This window comes from Sarcophilus harrisii, chromosome 1, assembly GCF_902635505.1.
Source record: "Sarcophilus harrisii chromosome 1, mSarHar1.11, whole genome shotgun sequence".
Classification (NCBI taxonomy): Eukaryota; Metazoa; Chordata; class Mammalia; order Dasyuromorphia; family Dasyuridae; genus Sarcophilus; species Sarcophilus harrisii.
The window spans coordinates 460,755,559-460,771,702 of NC_045426.1; the positions used below are offsets into that span (position 1 = coordinate 460,755,559).

The window sequence follows — 16,144 nt, forward strand, 5'->3', positions numbered from 1 at the left end:
TGATTTCCAAACCCCAAAACAGTTCTAACAAACCTAGCTTAGTTTCTGTGGTAACCACGTAAATTGTTTTTCCAAATAAACAGAAAAGAAAGTTTAGCATAACTTCATTTCTTAAAAAAAAAAAAAAAAAAAAAAAAAAAAAAAAAAAAAAAAAAAAAAAAAAGGACCTAAAATAGGCAGAAACTAGAAATATTGAATAGTTTCAGAGGAACTGATGAAATATTCAGAGATTTTTTGCTCCGACTAGTTTAACACTTGTAGATTATCTTGACAGAAGTCTCAACAATTTGATAAAGCATTTTGTAAATGACAGATGGATCAGTTAATGATTAAACCTATGGTTACATTGGCATAGAGAACTCTCAGGTAAAAAAACTCTTTCCAAAACAGACTATAGTCTTCCCTGGAATATAGTCTTAGAACGATACCTATAGCAAGTATCAAATTTTCTCTCCAGAAATAGGTATTAAGCTCTGAAGCAATCTACACAATGCTGCTTCTCAAATAATGTATGGCTATTCTAAAATACAGAACTCAACAATATAGAACAAAAAATTCTTAGATTTGGCTTCTTGAAAAAATGAGAATTTTCTGCAAATCAATTATCAATAAAATTGTGCCACAAACCAGAATTATGTTATAACCATTTAATTTGTTTAGATCAAAATTTCAAAGACACAAAACTAAGAGACTGTATGATAGTTCCAAAGAAAACTAATACACTGAGCTCACAAGCAAATGCAAGTACTACCTAACTGAATGAACAATCTATTAAATATAATTCATTCATTTTGGCAAAATAAAAGAGTTTACCATGAGTAATTTTTTAAAAAACATTGTTTGGTTTTGATTTAAGTTTATTTCAAAATATAACAATGGAGAGACTACTTTTACTGATAAGATGCATTCAAATGTCAAAACCCTTTCCATAAGTGTACACTTGAGGTTTGCTTTTTAGTTTAGAATCATTTCACATAATTATTTGGTCATGCTTTATGAGTAATCAATTTACCCAATTTACCAAGAATTGTTAGACATGGGACTAATTTTGTCTATTTATGTATCTATACCTAAACTTACAGACAATCCAGAAATGAAAACCTTTGAGGGAAAAAAAAGCATTCAAAGGTGATTTGTTAATATCAGTTTTTTAAAGTGAAGTTTGCAAACGGATTCAGATTAACAAAGACTGGCCATAATTCCATCTGGAAACTATATTTTCTAACATCAGCCACATCCTGAAAAATAGATTCAGATGTTTGGAATGGGTTCAGAACAGTTGTAAGAAATGTTCAGTACAAATGAAAAAATTAGTTTTCAATGTCTTTTCCTCTCAGCTTTCTTTATTGAGTGAATATTTATACCCCCCAAATTTAAGGCAAGACCTGGATGGTGGTCTTTAGAACCTTCAACGAGTGCTATTCTTAAGCACAAACATTATAGATAACTGCTATTTGATTTCTCCCACATCGCCCACTAGGATTTCAACTTTGCCCCTGAAAGGCTTATTCTGCCAAGTGGAGATAATTAATTCTCCTGTTCCTACTACTAGGAAACAGGGCTGAAAGGCTTAGTGAAATGTAGTGACCTTTCTTCTTCAATTTTCCTTCTTCCCACTAAAAACTTGTATGATTGTCAAAAATAAGGTTTCTGGTCTCTGCCTGCAAAAAAATACTACTACTAACCTGTTTGTTTATTTTTTATGGCAAACAGATTCTTTGCTAGAACTATTTAGGAGTTAAATAAAAAGTTTAGCCTTGAAATACAAAAGGGTTTCTTAAAATGGTCCAAATAAAACTTTTCTGGTTCATGGGTTCTTTTAAGCACATATTAGCACCAACAGAATTAAGCAAACACAAATTATGATTACTGAAAATAAAACCAAGAACAACTCACATTTAATGTTTGAAAAGTGCTTTCTTCTAACAAACCTGTGAAGTAGGTAGTGTTACACTACTATCATCCTTGTAAATATTCTCATTTTAAGAATGAGAGTAGAATAAAAAGGCATCAAAATACCCAGTCTTCTGCTTAAAATACTCAGCTTTTTAAAGTGACATTGTTTTTGTTTATTCCAGAAATGCATCACTGATCCCCAGTGGGTTTTCTTCCCCTCTAACTCACCTGGTCTTTTTGTTAGACTTGGGTTTTGGTGTGGTATTTTTTGCTTTCTTTTCCTTTGGCTCTTTGGGGATCTTAGGGGTTTTCGGGGTCTTGGGTTCCTTAGGCTCTTTTTTCTCCTTGGGTTCCTTAGACTCCTTCGGATCTCTTTTTGCCTTGGGTTTTTTCTTTTTCTTTTTCTCTTCCTGGGACCCATCTACTGAGTTCCTGGCTAGCTCCTGGCTGTCTTTACCACCAGGGAAATCATCTTGACCAAAACTTTTACTGGGATCCTCTGCAACAATATGATTGTTTTTCTTTTTCTTTTTCTTTTGTTGCGGCTGTTGCTCCACAGATGGTAGGTAATCATCAGTCTTCACTAGTTGGGCCTTCGGTCCACTAACCTGAGTCATCTCTGGCACCGGTTTCTCTAGAAAAGGTTCTGATGGAGAATGCTAAAAAAGACAAACAGGAGTAGAAATTAGTTTAAGATAACCTTGAAAGGTGATCAAAAAAAAAAAAAAAAAAAAAAAAAAAGGAACTAAAACAAATGGGCAATGCTTCTGAATCAATTATATAGTCAAAGTAGCCTATAATATATTCATGTATCACCAAAAATAGCTTTAGATATAATATCACTTCCATTTAAAAATTCTGTTTTCCAAGATTATAACACAGTAATACTTCACTTAATTGAGAAACAGAAGGGAAATTAACAAACATATAGTAAAATTAAGTAATTAATAGTTAAAATAAAGAAAATGCATTTGATTAAAGATAATTCTATAATCCTAAAACAAAATTACTGTGCAGTCATTTACAAGAGATGTAAAAAATAAAGTTATTATTTTATATTTTATGTTGACATTTAATAAAACTTGTGAGAGGCTTTATAAAAAATGATGAAATTGTTCTTACCAAATTTTTACCAAATTGTTTTTGTTTTACCAAAAATAATGAATTCACAATGGGGTCCATTAATCTTATAAAACTCAGGGGTCTCAAAATAAGGATTTGTCATTTACTTACCTCTACCCCACCCTGTTCAAGAGTGTGTAACACAATAATACAACATTCTGATCACTGGAAACATTGAATTCCAACAACATATTCTTACCATAATACAGATTATTTTTCTGACAACTCTTAATCATCACTGAAATAATATACCTTCACTTAATAATAGGCTAAGGTTCAAGTACTGTTTTTTTTTTTTTAAGACACATTGAATTCTTTCTTATTTCTCGCCATATGTGAAAACTTAGCCAAAAGAGAACCAACCCCAAAAAAGAATTCCTGTAAGATACAAAAATCATTTTCTGTCTTTTTTCAGAATATTATAGGAGCTTAGATTTAGAGTTTAAAAAGTCACTTAGTCCAACCTTCTCATTTTACAGAAGAGACCCAGTGAGGTTAAATGACTTGGTATGATCCTCAATATGAATCCAGCTCCTCCAACTTTCCCTGTACTCTTAAAAATAAAGGAGAAGTTGTTGATAGAGCCAGATTTATTGGCTTATTTCCAAAAGGGCTACTGATTTTAATTAGGCAGGTCAAATTTGAAAACGGAGGATACTAAAATTAGAACGTCAAAAGGTGGTGCCTTAAAAACTTTGCTTTTGGTTAAGATTTCACTAACAGTGAAGATATGCTATGTTAAGATTTAACTAACAGTGAAAAAGCAAAAACTTCCCCAATTGATAAATGATCAAATATGAATAGAAGATTTTCAGATGAAGAAATTAAAGCCATCGATAATCATATGAAAAAATGCTCTAAATCACTATTAGAGAAGTGCAAATTACAACAACTCTGAATTACCACCTCACATCTCTCAGATTGGCCAAGATGTCAGGAAAAGATAATGATAACTTTTGGAGGGGATGTGGGAAAACTGGAACAATAATGCATTTGTTAGTGGAGTTGTGAAATGATCCAACCATTCTGGAGAGTAATCTGGAAGGGCTTTAAAACTGTGCAAACTTTTTAATCCAGTAGTGCCACTACTGGGTCTGTATCCTAAAGAAATCATAAAAGAGAAAAAAAAGGACCCACATGTGCAAAAATGTTTCTTTGTGGTGACAAATAATTGGAAAATGAATATATGTCCATCAATTGGGAAATGACTGAATAAGTTATAATGTGAAAATATTGGAATATTAATGTTCTATAAAAAAGGATGAATAGGCTGATTTTTATAAAGGCCTGGAAAGATTTACATGAACTAATGCTGAGCAAAACAAGCAGTACTAGGAATACATAGTACTCAGTATATTGTACACACATAATACAGTACACAGTAACAGCAAGATTATGCAATGATCAACTATGACAGACTTGGTTCTTCTCAGCAGTTCAGTGATTCAAGGCAATCCCAATAAACTTTGGATGGAAAATGTCATCCACATCCAGAGAGACAACTATGGAAACTGAATGTAAATCAACACATTCTATGCTCACGTTTCCTCCCTTTTTTCTTCTGTTCTTTTTTCTCTTGTGATTTTCCCCTTTTGTTCTGATTTTTCTTTCCTAACACGATTAATAAGGAAATGCATAAAAAGTATGAATGTACACGCATAACAAAAAAGCTGCTTTTATGTGTAATTGAATAAAAAGAAAAAAAAAAGAAAAAAGGAAAAATTTGGGTAGGACTAAGGAGGATTGATTTCTGTCATAAAAACTACCTGTGTCCCCATAACCTCTCAGTTTCTGTTTCCAAACTTGTAAAATATGTTCCCTCAGATTCCCCAAATCCTAAGATAATGTTTTTCATTTTCTGTATTTCCCTTGTTCAGATTTTAATAGTAACTGAAAGATACTGAATGAAACAATGGGACACAAAGAAAAAGAGAACCCCAAAATTGACAGAGAATGGAAAGGTATGAGATTTGACACATTATATGAGCTGATTTCTCCTTTGGATTTATTTATTTGAGGAATAGGGCCAAAATATATCTCATCATATTTCTCCTCAAACTCATCCATCCTCCAAAGTTCTCTGTTTCTGTCAAGGGCACTATCAATTTCCCAGATACCCAGGTTTATAATATTGAAACCATCCTTGAATACATCCGTCTTCCTCATCCCCCATACCCAATCAATCACCCAATGTGTTGAGTCTGACATTTTCTCCTTCTCTCCAATTCACTCTTTACAATTTCCAAAAACAATCTTATAAAAACAGACATTTGACCAGGCCATTCCTCTAATCAAAGGCCTTCAATGTCTACCAGTTATTGCTTTTAGTCTAAAATATAAATTCCTCAGCCTGCCATTTAAAACTTCTTGCTTCTGATTTTGTTTTTAGGTTCCTAAAATAGTTTTTCCTCATTATATATACATTCTTACCAACCTATACATTTCCCTGCAATATCTTTGCCCATAAAGTGCTTTCTTTTTATTCCAGACTCTTAGAATCCTTGTGTTCTTTAAGAATGAAGCCTTTTTTTAGCCCCTTAATTTTTCAGACTTATTTCTTCCTCATATTAATATGCATTTACTTATCTGTGTACTATTCATATTCCTCAGTAAATAAAAACTCCTTAAGAATGAAGATATAGATATATAGGTGTTCCTAATTCAATGATTTGCATATCACAGATAATTATTTACTCTTCCTTTGGGTATATCATTTTCTTAAAAAAAAAAAAAATCTGTAATCTTACTCTTTCTAACTGTTGAAAAAATAAATCACAACTACTGAAAAGTCAGGACTTTATTTTAAATATACTTAAAGAAGAGCAGTGTATAACTTTAACTTGCCTAAAATAACTTATTTAATGACACAATTTTGCTAAGCCCAGCTCTAATGAATAGGTAAGGCTATTTTGTTATTAGCACACCTCCTGGTGCCTGTTAGCTTTAAAACAGTGCTCCCTCTTAAGTAGATTGCAAATTCTTATTTATGCTATTAATAGTGTTAAGATAAACTTCCACACAGCTACCAATGAAATGGTCAAGAATTTAGAAGGGTGGAGGTGAGAGAAGAGAAATAAAGTACATCAACAGGTCTGAATTAGCACAAAATCATACAGCTATAAGAATCCTTAAAAAAATCATTTAATCCAACATCCTCATCTTCCTTATAAAGAAACTGAGGCTCACAAAGGGTAGGTGATCTATCCCAACTCACACAAGTAAATAGTAGTGTTACTAAGGTTTGACTCCAAATTGAGGGCATTTTCCCCTAACTCGTGTTGGTCTTACTATAGTGTTTTTAAATTGCTTCTGTTATGTGATATTGCTCCCTAATATCAACAAAAGAAGGAACAATTAATTCACATCTTATTGCAAAAGACAATGACATGGAATATAAAGTGTGTATGTGTACATTCATGAGGGTGGGAAGGGAAGTGTTGGCACAGCTACTGTGGATGCCTTTTTTAGGAAAATGAAGAAAAGTCACATTCCTGAAAAGAGGAAAAAAGGAAATCTAGAATAGTGAGTGACTTATTATATAATAAAAGGTATGTACCTTTCATTAGGCTCTAGAGGATCACCTCAAGTTATAGAATCTTATTTCTTAAATAAGATATGTGATTTCCATTTATAAAGAAAAGGGAAGTATGCTATAGATTTAAACCAAAATCTAAAAATTATTTATTTTAACATACAAGGCATGCTATCTGCTTTCAAATAAAGGAGGCTATAACTTCTTGTTACCCAACTTAATCTTTCACAAAGTAAAGATTAAATACAAAATGTATATTAATCCTACTTGAGTGAGACGCAACAGAATTATGTTTTGGTACTATCTGAAATAAGGTGAAAAAGGTGTTCAGAAATATTACAGTGTTTACTAAACCTACATCTCCTTAAATCTTTTAGAGAAAAGCTGTTTTTGTAAACATTTAACAAAGAACAGATGGCCTGCTTTAATCATGTGAAAAAAAAAAAAAAAAAAAAACATCCTGGAGCTCACATTAATACCCCTACAACAGCTTACCAGGACTAGGCACCTCCCTGACCAAACGCATGGTAGAGTTTTCCCCAGTGCTATTTAATTTTACAGTAGACATTTTCTCATCGTTTCCCACTCTACTTGACAGTTAATCAATGCCATTAACATTTGATATTATCACAGAAGACATTCCTAAAATCTCTCATTTATTAAAAGAAACATGCATGATGCTTAATACTAAGAGTACTTAAAAATAAGCTACACAGGGGCTTACAGATCAATGCTTTAAAAACCAATTTTTAGTTTTTCAATGTTTTTTAAAGAGTTTGAAAATTAGAGAGTGTCTAGTCATTTAGGACTAAAAACATTGTGACCAATACTCAAATTGCAAGTAAAATCAAGCCAATGCATTTTAAAAGATTTTTAAAGAGAAAAATATGCTAGAAATGGTAAATATTTACATTCAAAATTCCATGCTCATATCTTATTAAAATGGACATAATAAACAAACAAAGTCTGTTATATAAAGTAGCAGGATGTTGAATTAATCTGGTAAGAATGAATTAGTGGAAGAAGTATAAAAAGAAAGACAGCGCTATTTCTGTTGCTTTAAGAGAGATTGAACTAACTTAACCTACAAATTAATTCCTGATAATAGTTGAGAATCATATCCCTGGGAAAGAAGCATCCTGACACAGTATTCAGCTCTTCCAGTTTATTATAGTTGAAAGAGAAAACTATGTGAAATGACAGATAACTTTATCTGATCTGAGTTCCAATCCTAGATCTAGCATGAAGCAATTATGACATCTTAGGCAAGTCACAACCTCTCTGGGCTTGAGTTCCCTTTTCTGAAAATTAAGGCACTAGATGATCTCTAAGGTCTCCTTCCTAAACTAAAATTCTATCATTCTATCTAAAAGCCAGTATAAAGAGAAGTGAAATATACATATTTGCAGCTACAGATATTAAAAGAAATGAAGTTTCTGTTCTTCAGGTTTCAACAGCACTTTCAGACTTAGTTAAACAGAAATCTCCTTTAATCATGTTTTAACCTAATTATACTTCTGGAACCTCAATCTGTTAACAGTGTTGGATAACATGACAGGTAATGTCAAATTATCAGTTTGTAATGGCTCATATGTTGCCAATCTTTGCAAATAAATCCAATTCTGTTGACATACCATACCCTCTTATCTAAAACAAAAAATTTAAATCACTTTTTTACTTTAATGCATAGTGCTAGGACATAATCCACATGCAAAAACCAAGCCAAATTTTTCAAAGAAGAAACGAGAAAAGGGAGCCACAAATGGAAAAAAAAAAAAAGCATATTATTTACACTGTATAAATGCATTGTGTCACAAAATATCCCAAGCACATTTTTCTATAAAATAATAATGTTATACATAATAGTTAAGTCCTGGGGCCAACCCACCAAAACCTGTTTAACCCATAATGTATGCCATAATACATATTTCTATGGTACATTATGTTCAGAGCTGAATGCCAAGAAATAAATTTTTGCTCATTAACAGGAGATTTCACCTGTGGCTGGAAGCTAAAGGGGTACTGTGAGTGCTTGGTTAAGCACTAGATAGGGGAGGATAAATGGGGACTGGGCGAGTGTTAAGTTGATAGTGTATTACAAGTGAGCTATTGATAGGGGAGACACCAGAGGATTAGGGTTCTTTCTCAGAAATTCCAAGGATATAGATAAACTAAATTCGCTTCCAAATCTTGTTCTCACTTATCTTCATCAGGTCCCAGAGATGATCATCAACTTCCCCTTCCACTGTTTATTATCAAGTTATTTTAAAACAAAAGTTTTTCTTGTTCTTGTCTGCCTAACTTTAGGAGAGACCTTATCTATTCCTGACATAAATACATATGATTTTAGAAGCTTCTAAGCTCTGCTTTAAAATTTTGTTTTAATTATTTTAAATTTTTTCATACACTGGAACTGCAAAGGAAGTAAGAATCCATTAATCCAAAACTCTCACACAAATAACACTTTACTTGCAATCAACATTCCAATTCCTTGTTTCCATGACTTTGCAAAAGTTATCCTCTCATCCTCCTCCCACCCCAAATCTGGAATTCAATCTTTCCTTATCTACACCTTTGGCCATCCCCAGCTCTCCTACAATGCTCAACTAAAGTGCCACCTTCTTCAAGAGAAGTTTGTGCCGCTATCCCTCTATACTATTTTGTATAAATCTGGTATCACTTATTTTGCATTATCTCATAGACTATAACCACTTTGAGAATAGGGATTTAGTATTAATTAATTAATTAGCACAAGTCCTCTCCACACTCAGTACCCAATTAATAAAATTTTGCTTGAACACAAATCTCCTCTATAATATGCCAGACCAATGATCGTCTATCTAGCTTATTCATGAAGACTTTCAATAAAAGTGAAACTCACAACTGTTAGGCAGTCAATTCCACTTACAGAAACTTTTTACTTCAAGAGTTCTTGACATTTTTTTGTGTCATGCCTAGCAAAGTCAGATCCTCGTCTCAGAATATCACTAAATAAAATATACAGAACTGCAAAGAAAACCAAACCAAATATATTGAAAATCCAGTTATCAAACTTTTTAAAGTTTATGGCCCCCAAGTTAAAAACCTTAATTATACTTGTTAGAAAGTTTGCCTTGTTTGAAATTAATTTAATTTCTGCAACCTTCATCCATTGCTCCAACTTTTGCCCCAAAGAAACCACCAAAAGAATTAGCAAAAAGAAAGCTCACATGCACACACGTGTATACACACATGCACAAAGGGCTTAAAATAGGATTCAGCTGTATTTCAAAGTAAAAGAATACTACATTATCCTTAAAATACATAAGGCCACAAGAGTTTGGGGGCTGGAGATAGTGACATACAATAAGGCCACTTCAGGGTCCTACCAAAATCTACCTTCTTCCTAACTTTTATAAAAATACCACCATCCTTTTAGCCACTCTAGCTCTTAACCACAGAATCATTTTCAACTCCCCACAATTTCTCACCACATCACGCATTGCCAAGTCTTTTCAATCCTTGCAATATCTCTCACATCTGTCTCCTCTCCTTCTACTCATATGGCCACTACCCTAGTTCTTCATCATTTCTTAACAAGACTACTCCAATGGCTTTTTGATTAGTATTACTCCTTGCAGTTCATGCACTGCACAGCCCATTCTCTCCTCACAGTTGCCAAAGTGGTAAATACCATACCATTTCCCTGCTCAAGAAGTTTTGATGGCTTCTTATTCCCTCTTAAGATGAAATGCAAATTTCTCTTGCATTTAAAGACTGATACAAGAAAGGATGAAAAGAGAGAGAGAGAGAGAGAGAGAGAGAGAGAGACTGAGACTTTCCTTCTTTTACTGCGGAGATGGGAAGAAGGGAAATTTCTCAATTGTCACGGTACATAGCATATCATATTGTATGTTCATTGTATCTAGTTAATGAGTAGATTAGATTTGCAGGATTGCTTTTTTTTCCTTTGTTATGGGAAATAGATCTCTTAGTAGAAGACTTTAAGAGGGAATATTTTAAGATATAGGAGGTATAAAAGCAGAAGATATAAAAACATTTTTTTTTAAATCAGAATCTAGCTCTAACCTATTTCTCCAGAATAATTTCAAGTGGTTTCTGCTCATGCATTCTATATTCAAATAAAACTGTCCTACTAACTGTTCCCTGTACACAATATTCTATCTGCTGCCTCTATGCTTTGGCATCAGCTGTCCCATCCCATCTTGCTCTCCTCCCCCCATGGAATGTCATGATTTGACTAGAGTGCCACCTACCAATATGAGGCCATTTCTAATTTTTTCTAGTTTCTAGGGCTGAAACCCTCCTCAAAATTACTTTTATAATTTCTATTTACTTAACTGTGTTTATGGTGTTTTCCCCAATAGCACAAAAGTCCCCTAAGGACAGGGACTGTTTAATTTTTCTCTTTCAATTTTGACTGCCTAACTCAGTAAATTGGGTATGATAGACAGTTAGCAAAATTAATTGCTTAAATAGTAGCAGAACTTTTAATAAAAACTCCTATGCTGTTCTTATTAAAAAAAAAAAAAAGAAAGAAAGAAAAGAAATACATGCTTAGAAAATGTCAAGTGAACTCTAAACTGATTGAATGACCAGATACAAAGAGTAGTCATTAACAATATGATGACAACTTGGAAAGAAATCTCTAATTAGGCCTCTGCACTTGGTCCTATCTATTTTAAAGGCAGAGATGGGGTACAATTTGTAAATTACACAAGATTGGGAGTGACAGCTAAAACATCTTGAGAAGTGAGACTATTGAACAGAATCTTAAGAATACCCAGTACTAGGAAGATGATAGTAACATCTTTTTAACAGCAACCCTAAATTCAAACCAATACTTAAAGATAACAAGGTTTAATCAAACTTGATTTGTTTATTCTATCGCACTGGAGCATAGCCTACTATCCTGAAAAAGATTTTGAGTATAGTCCCTGCAATGAAAAGCTCTATCTCTCAGAGCATCTTACCCAATGACTGATAAGCTTCTTACCAGGGGTACTGACCATTAAATGATGAAGTCTTTGGTCACAACAACCCACAAAACCAAAAAATCACAACATTCTTAGAGCAGGAAGAGATCTTAAAAGTAATTGAATCAACCCTCTCATTTTACACTAAAGAAAATAAAAATCCAAGGCAATCCCAATAGACTTTGGATAGAAAATGCCACCTGTATGCAGAAAAAGAACTATGGAGAGTGAATGTAAATCAGCACAAACTATGTTCACTTCTTTTTTTTCCTGGGTCATTAAATAGGAGAAAAGAATGAGAAACATTTTAAATTGATTTTAAGCTTAAATTATGTCACCTAAATCTATAATATAGCATGCTATTGGTATCAGAAAGGAGGTAGGCAGGGAAAAAGGAAGGAAATAAAAATGAAGGAGCAGAAACAATTTGGCTAACAGTCACACAGCTTGTTAGCTGCCAAGATAGGAGCAGAACTCAGATCTATGGACTTCTACTAGGAGTAGTGTTCTTCAGTCTGTCACATTGGCTCTATATTAGTATAGTTTTGACTCCTAAGTTGGTTAATACATAGTATAATAGAGTAGCTTCAAAAAATAAATTAAATTTCATTACTATAATCACAGGCTGCATCCCTAAATTATATCCAGCTTTCTTGTAAAACCTTTTTATCAAAATGGGACATGAATGATAAAGTATTATGTTAGGTCGATATAATATCCCCATTTATGAAATTTAAAAAAAAAAAAAAAACACTCAAAGTAGGTCCTACTATGGGCAAGTTAGTAATTGATGCAGATCTTCCTAGTCTCTTAACTCATAACACATGTTCTTATACCTCATCATGCTCTGCTGTCAGCTCAAACTAGTCTGCAGTGACAGAACAGGCAATATATGGAAGTGGGTAAACTTCTAGTTTCTCCTTATTCTCTATAATCTTATGAGTTGATTGATAAAAAAAAAAAAAAAAAAGTCAATCTTATTATGTCACAGAGCTAGTTAATTGTCTGAGGCCAGACATCCAATGCTCCATTCACTATACCACCTCGCTACCCCTAAGATTTGAACCCAAACTTTTCTGACTCCAGCTCCAAGACTCTAGTCAGCACACAGTAAGAAATGAGGCCTTTACGAAAGACTCCAAAACTTATTAGTCACCAAGTTTTTGCCTCAAAGAAAATGCAAAGGATCCTGAGGGAAACTGGTTATTATAAATAAAAAATTGTGGGTAACTTTTATACTAAAAGTATTTAAACATTCAATTCAATGAAAAGTTTCTTTCTTCTTTTTTTAAAACTAAATTACAACTAATATACAAGGCACTGGATTCAAAAACACACCCAAGAGTTGGGTGATTTTTTTCTTTTAGTACAAGAAATCCCCCCCCCAAAAAATACAAAAATATAATCAAAATTAAGTTAAATAGCATGAATTCATTTGGGGGAAGATTGAATTTACTATACATCAGAAGCAGTCATTTTAAGATTTAAAGAGGAGAGGATTGTGTCCCTATGACTCCCTCCAGCTGGAATTGCGAATGAAACAGAAGATCCTAAAGCAATTAAGTATTTTATAAACACTGTTAAGGGGTCAAAAAGAGGGAGGTTCATTCACTGACTAATAATGTAGTAATAAACAAACAGCAATGTTATGCAACTGAGAAAATTATTATAATTGAATCTACACAGCTGGGCAAGAATAGAAGCCTACTTATGTATATTAGATCACAAATGCTTTGTGTGGGCAGATTTTAATAGAGTTTGAGAACTGTTGGATTATAACAAGTTATATTTAAAATGTTTTTTAAAAGTCTTATTTTTGTTTCTATCTGAATATCATCAAACAATCACATAGGTAATATTACAGAAAGTAAGAAAGGAAATTACCCTAGCAATTACTTGCTAATCTATTTTTACCATAGAGAAAGATGTGTGCAGAATGGTTAAGCAGTTACACTTTCTTGAGATGTCCTCATTATACATCTCTTCTAGAGACATTTTACCTTGTTTGTTCACAGCAATATGAATAATTAATGAGTGTGACACACTAGTGTATTGAGAGGGGGAAAAACAGGAGAACAAAGTAGCTTTCAACATTTGAACATTTAACCTTCACTCTGCTCTTGGAGTTTCCTTTATACTTTGATATGTTTCCCCTTTGCAATTGTTGCAATTGCTTTTCTTTCTTTTCTCTGCGCCATCCAGACCAGATGATAGGGAGAGGATCCACCAATTATTCTAATTTACGCTTATAGAGTTATGTGTTAGCAGGAATAAATGAATGGTTCTTCATAAGCAATCACAGTATTAGAATCAAAGGACTAGTTCACTAGAGTTCAAGGAAAATCTTGAAAAAAAAAAAGATTAAATCTAATGAGAATCACCACTATCATTACCACCACACCACCACCATCACCACCACCACACTCTTTTCAATTAGGTAAAAATGCTAACCACCCAAAAAACCATCTTTCTCAGAAGATATTCAATCTAGTAAATAGTCCTTATAATGATCAAGTAGCATAAGGCTTTTTTCTAAATGATTAAACATGAATACAATGTATTCTATTCCTTGCCTTGATCTATATAAAGCCTAACTTCAAGCAAAAATTAGTTGATTTTGCTCCTTTAAACATAAGGACAGAAATACAAATGTATCTTCAATAAGCACACATTTTAGATCAATGGCAACAATTTTATGAGATAAAAGTACTAAAGCTTTAATAGTTACAATTAAAAAAAAAAAGCCAAGAGTTTGAGTGACTCAATAGTTGAGCTGCAGACCTTTTACCTATAATGGAATTCATTATAGCCCTGATCTCAGTTTGAGGGGGTGGAAGAGGAAGACTTAAATATGGCTATAAAAAGGTAGTTTCTATAAACTGTGTAACTGTGCCATTTCAACATAAATTGCTGTATGATTTACTTTCCATCTCAAATTCAACATCCACTCAATACTGTTTTTTCAAAAAAGTGGTGACAGACAAGAGAAAATGAATATTACCTAAATTTTTGTGACGATTTTTTATAGAAATGGTATATCATTTGAATGACTACTTTAAAGAATGTATTTGTGTCTAGTTCTAAAGATATATTGCTTTGGTGATCCTCTTAAAGGAAGATTTTAAAGCTATTCTTTGACTTGAAAATTCTGAACAATTGCAAAATCTCACTAAAGACATGCTTAAATATCAACAATGCTAACATGTAAAAAGGAAATATGTTGACATGATCCCTATAAGCTAGTCATGTCAAGTGACTGAGTTTTGTTTTTTTTTTTTTGAAGAAGGGAAGAATATCATGAATTATAAAAGAAATGCTAAAGGTAGCTAAATGGTGTAATGGATAGAGGACCAGCCCTGGAGTCGGGAGAACCTGAGTTCAAATCCAGCTTCGGGCAACACTTACTAGCCATTTATAACCCTGGGCAAGTCATTTAACCTCAATTGCCTCACTCATTTAAAAAAAAAAAAAAAAAAAGCTTATTATAGGGACCAGGACATATAGACAATAACTGAAAGGAATTAGAAAGGAAAGTTGCAGTTGAAGTACTCGAAGGGATCTCATACAGAAAAAAAAGACTAGATATGTTCCACTCTACCCTTGTTGGGTAGAAACAGGAGCAATGGGAAGCCATTAAAGAGTCAGAGTTTGGCACCATATAAGGCAAGGTTTTCTAAAAATTAAAGCAATCCAAAAGTAAAATGGGCTGCCTGAGGGAGACTGATTTTTCTATCACAATAAGATATCATTTGGGTAGGTGAGTCACTTGACATACTGCAGTGGGTTTCTAGCTCAAGTTTATATTGGTTAAGATAAAAGTCAAAGTCCCTACAAACTCCAAGATCCTATGGAATATATATTATCATTTTTAGATAGCTTTCACTTATATTACAGAACTAGAACAAACAGATGTCCAATTTCTGCAGAATAGCTATATAAATTGATGCACACAACCTTCATAATATCTCTCAGCTATGCACCCTTTTCTGCCACCCTACTGCAGGACTTATCAACTCATCATCTCATGCCTGGACTACTACAATAGCCTACTGGCTGATCTGCCTGCCCCAATTCTCTCCCCTCCCATTCATTTTCTCAGCCATCAAACTGATATTTCTAAAATACAAGTTCTGGACACATTATCCCCCTCTTCAATAAATCTCCATAGCTCTCTATCATTTCCAGGGTCAAATAGAAAATTCTGTATTTGGCTTTTAAAGTCTTTCATAACCTAATCCAAAACTTTTTGCCTTTCCAGTCCTCTAACACTTCACTTTCTGATCCCTTCCAAATTCTGCAATCCAGGGACAAGAGCCTCCTTGCTTGCTGTTCCTCTCACAAGACAGTCACAAGAAAGTCTCTCAACTCTGAGAATTTTCTCTGTTTTGTCTGCCTGAATCCCCTCTCCCCCTTAACTTCCTGTCTTTTTAAAGAACCAGCTAAAGTCCCACCTTCCCAGTTCTCCTTACTCTTTGACTCTTCCCTCTGAGCCTACACCCAATTTATCCTGTATGTATCTTGTTTAGATATTGTTATTTGCATGTTGTCATTCATTTGACTCTTTAGCTCCTTGAGAATAGAGACTGTTTCTAGCCTTTCTTTGTATCCGCAAAGAAGA

The 16,144-nt window shown here is 33.4% G+C and overlaps 1 protein-coding gene across 6 annotated transcripts in view; it reads right to left on the reverse strand.

The window, feature by feature from the left end:
• Nucleotides 1-16,144, reverse strand: part of CHD7 (chromodomain helicase DNA binding protein 7) — a 227,968-nt gene that overhangs the window by 94,250 nt on the left and 117,574 nt on the right. For all 6 annotated transcript variants that reach the window (XM_031946368.1, XM_031946366.1, XM_031946369.1 and 3 more), the window contains one exon: nucleotides 2,125-2,555. In XM_031946368.1, the coding sequence (XP_031802228.1) occupies nucleotides 2,125-2,555 (431 nt within the window). The remainder of the gene's footprint in view (nucleotides 1-2,124; nucleotides 2,556-16,144) is intronic.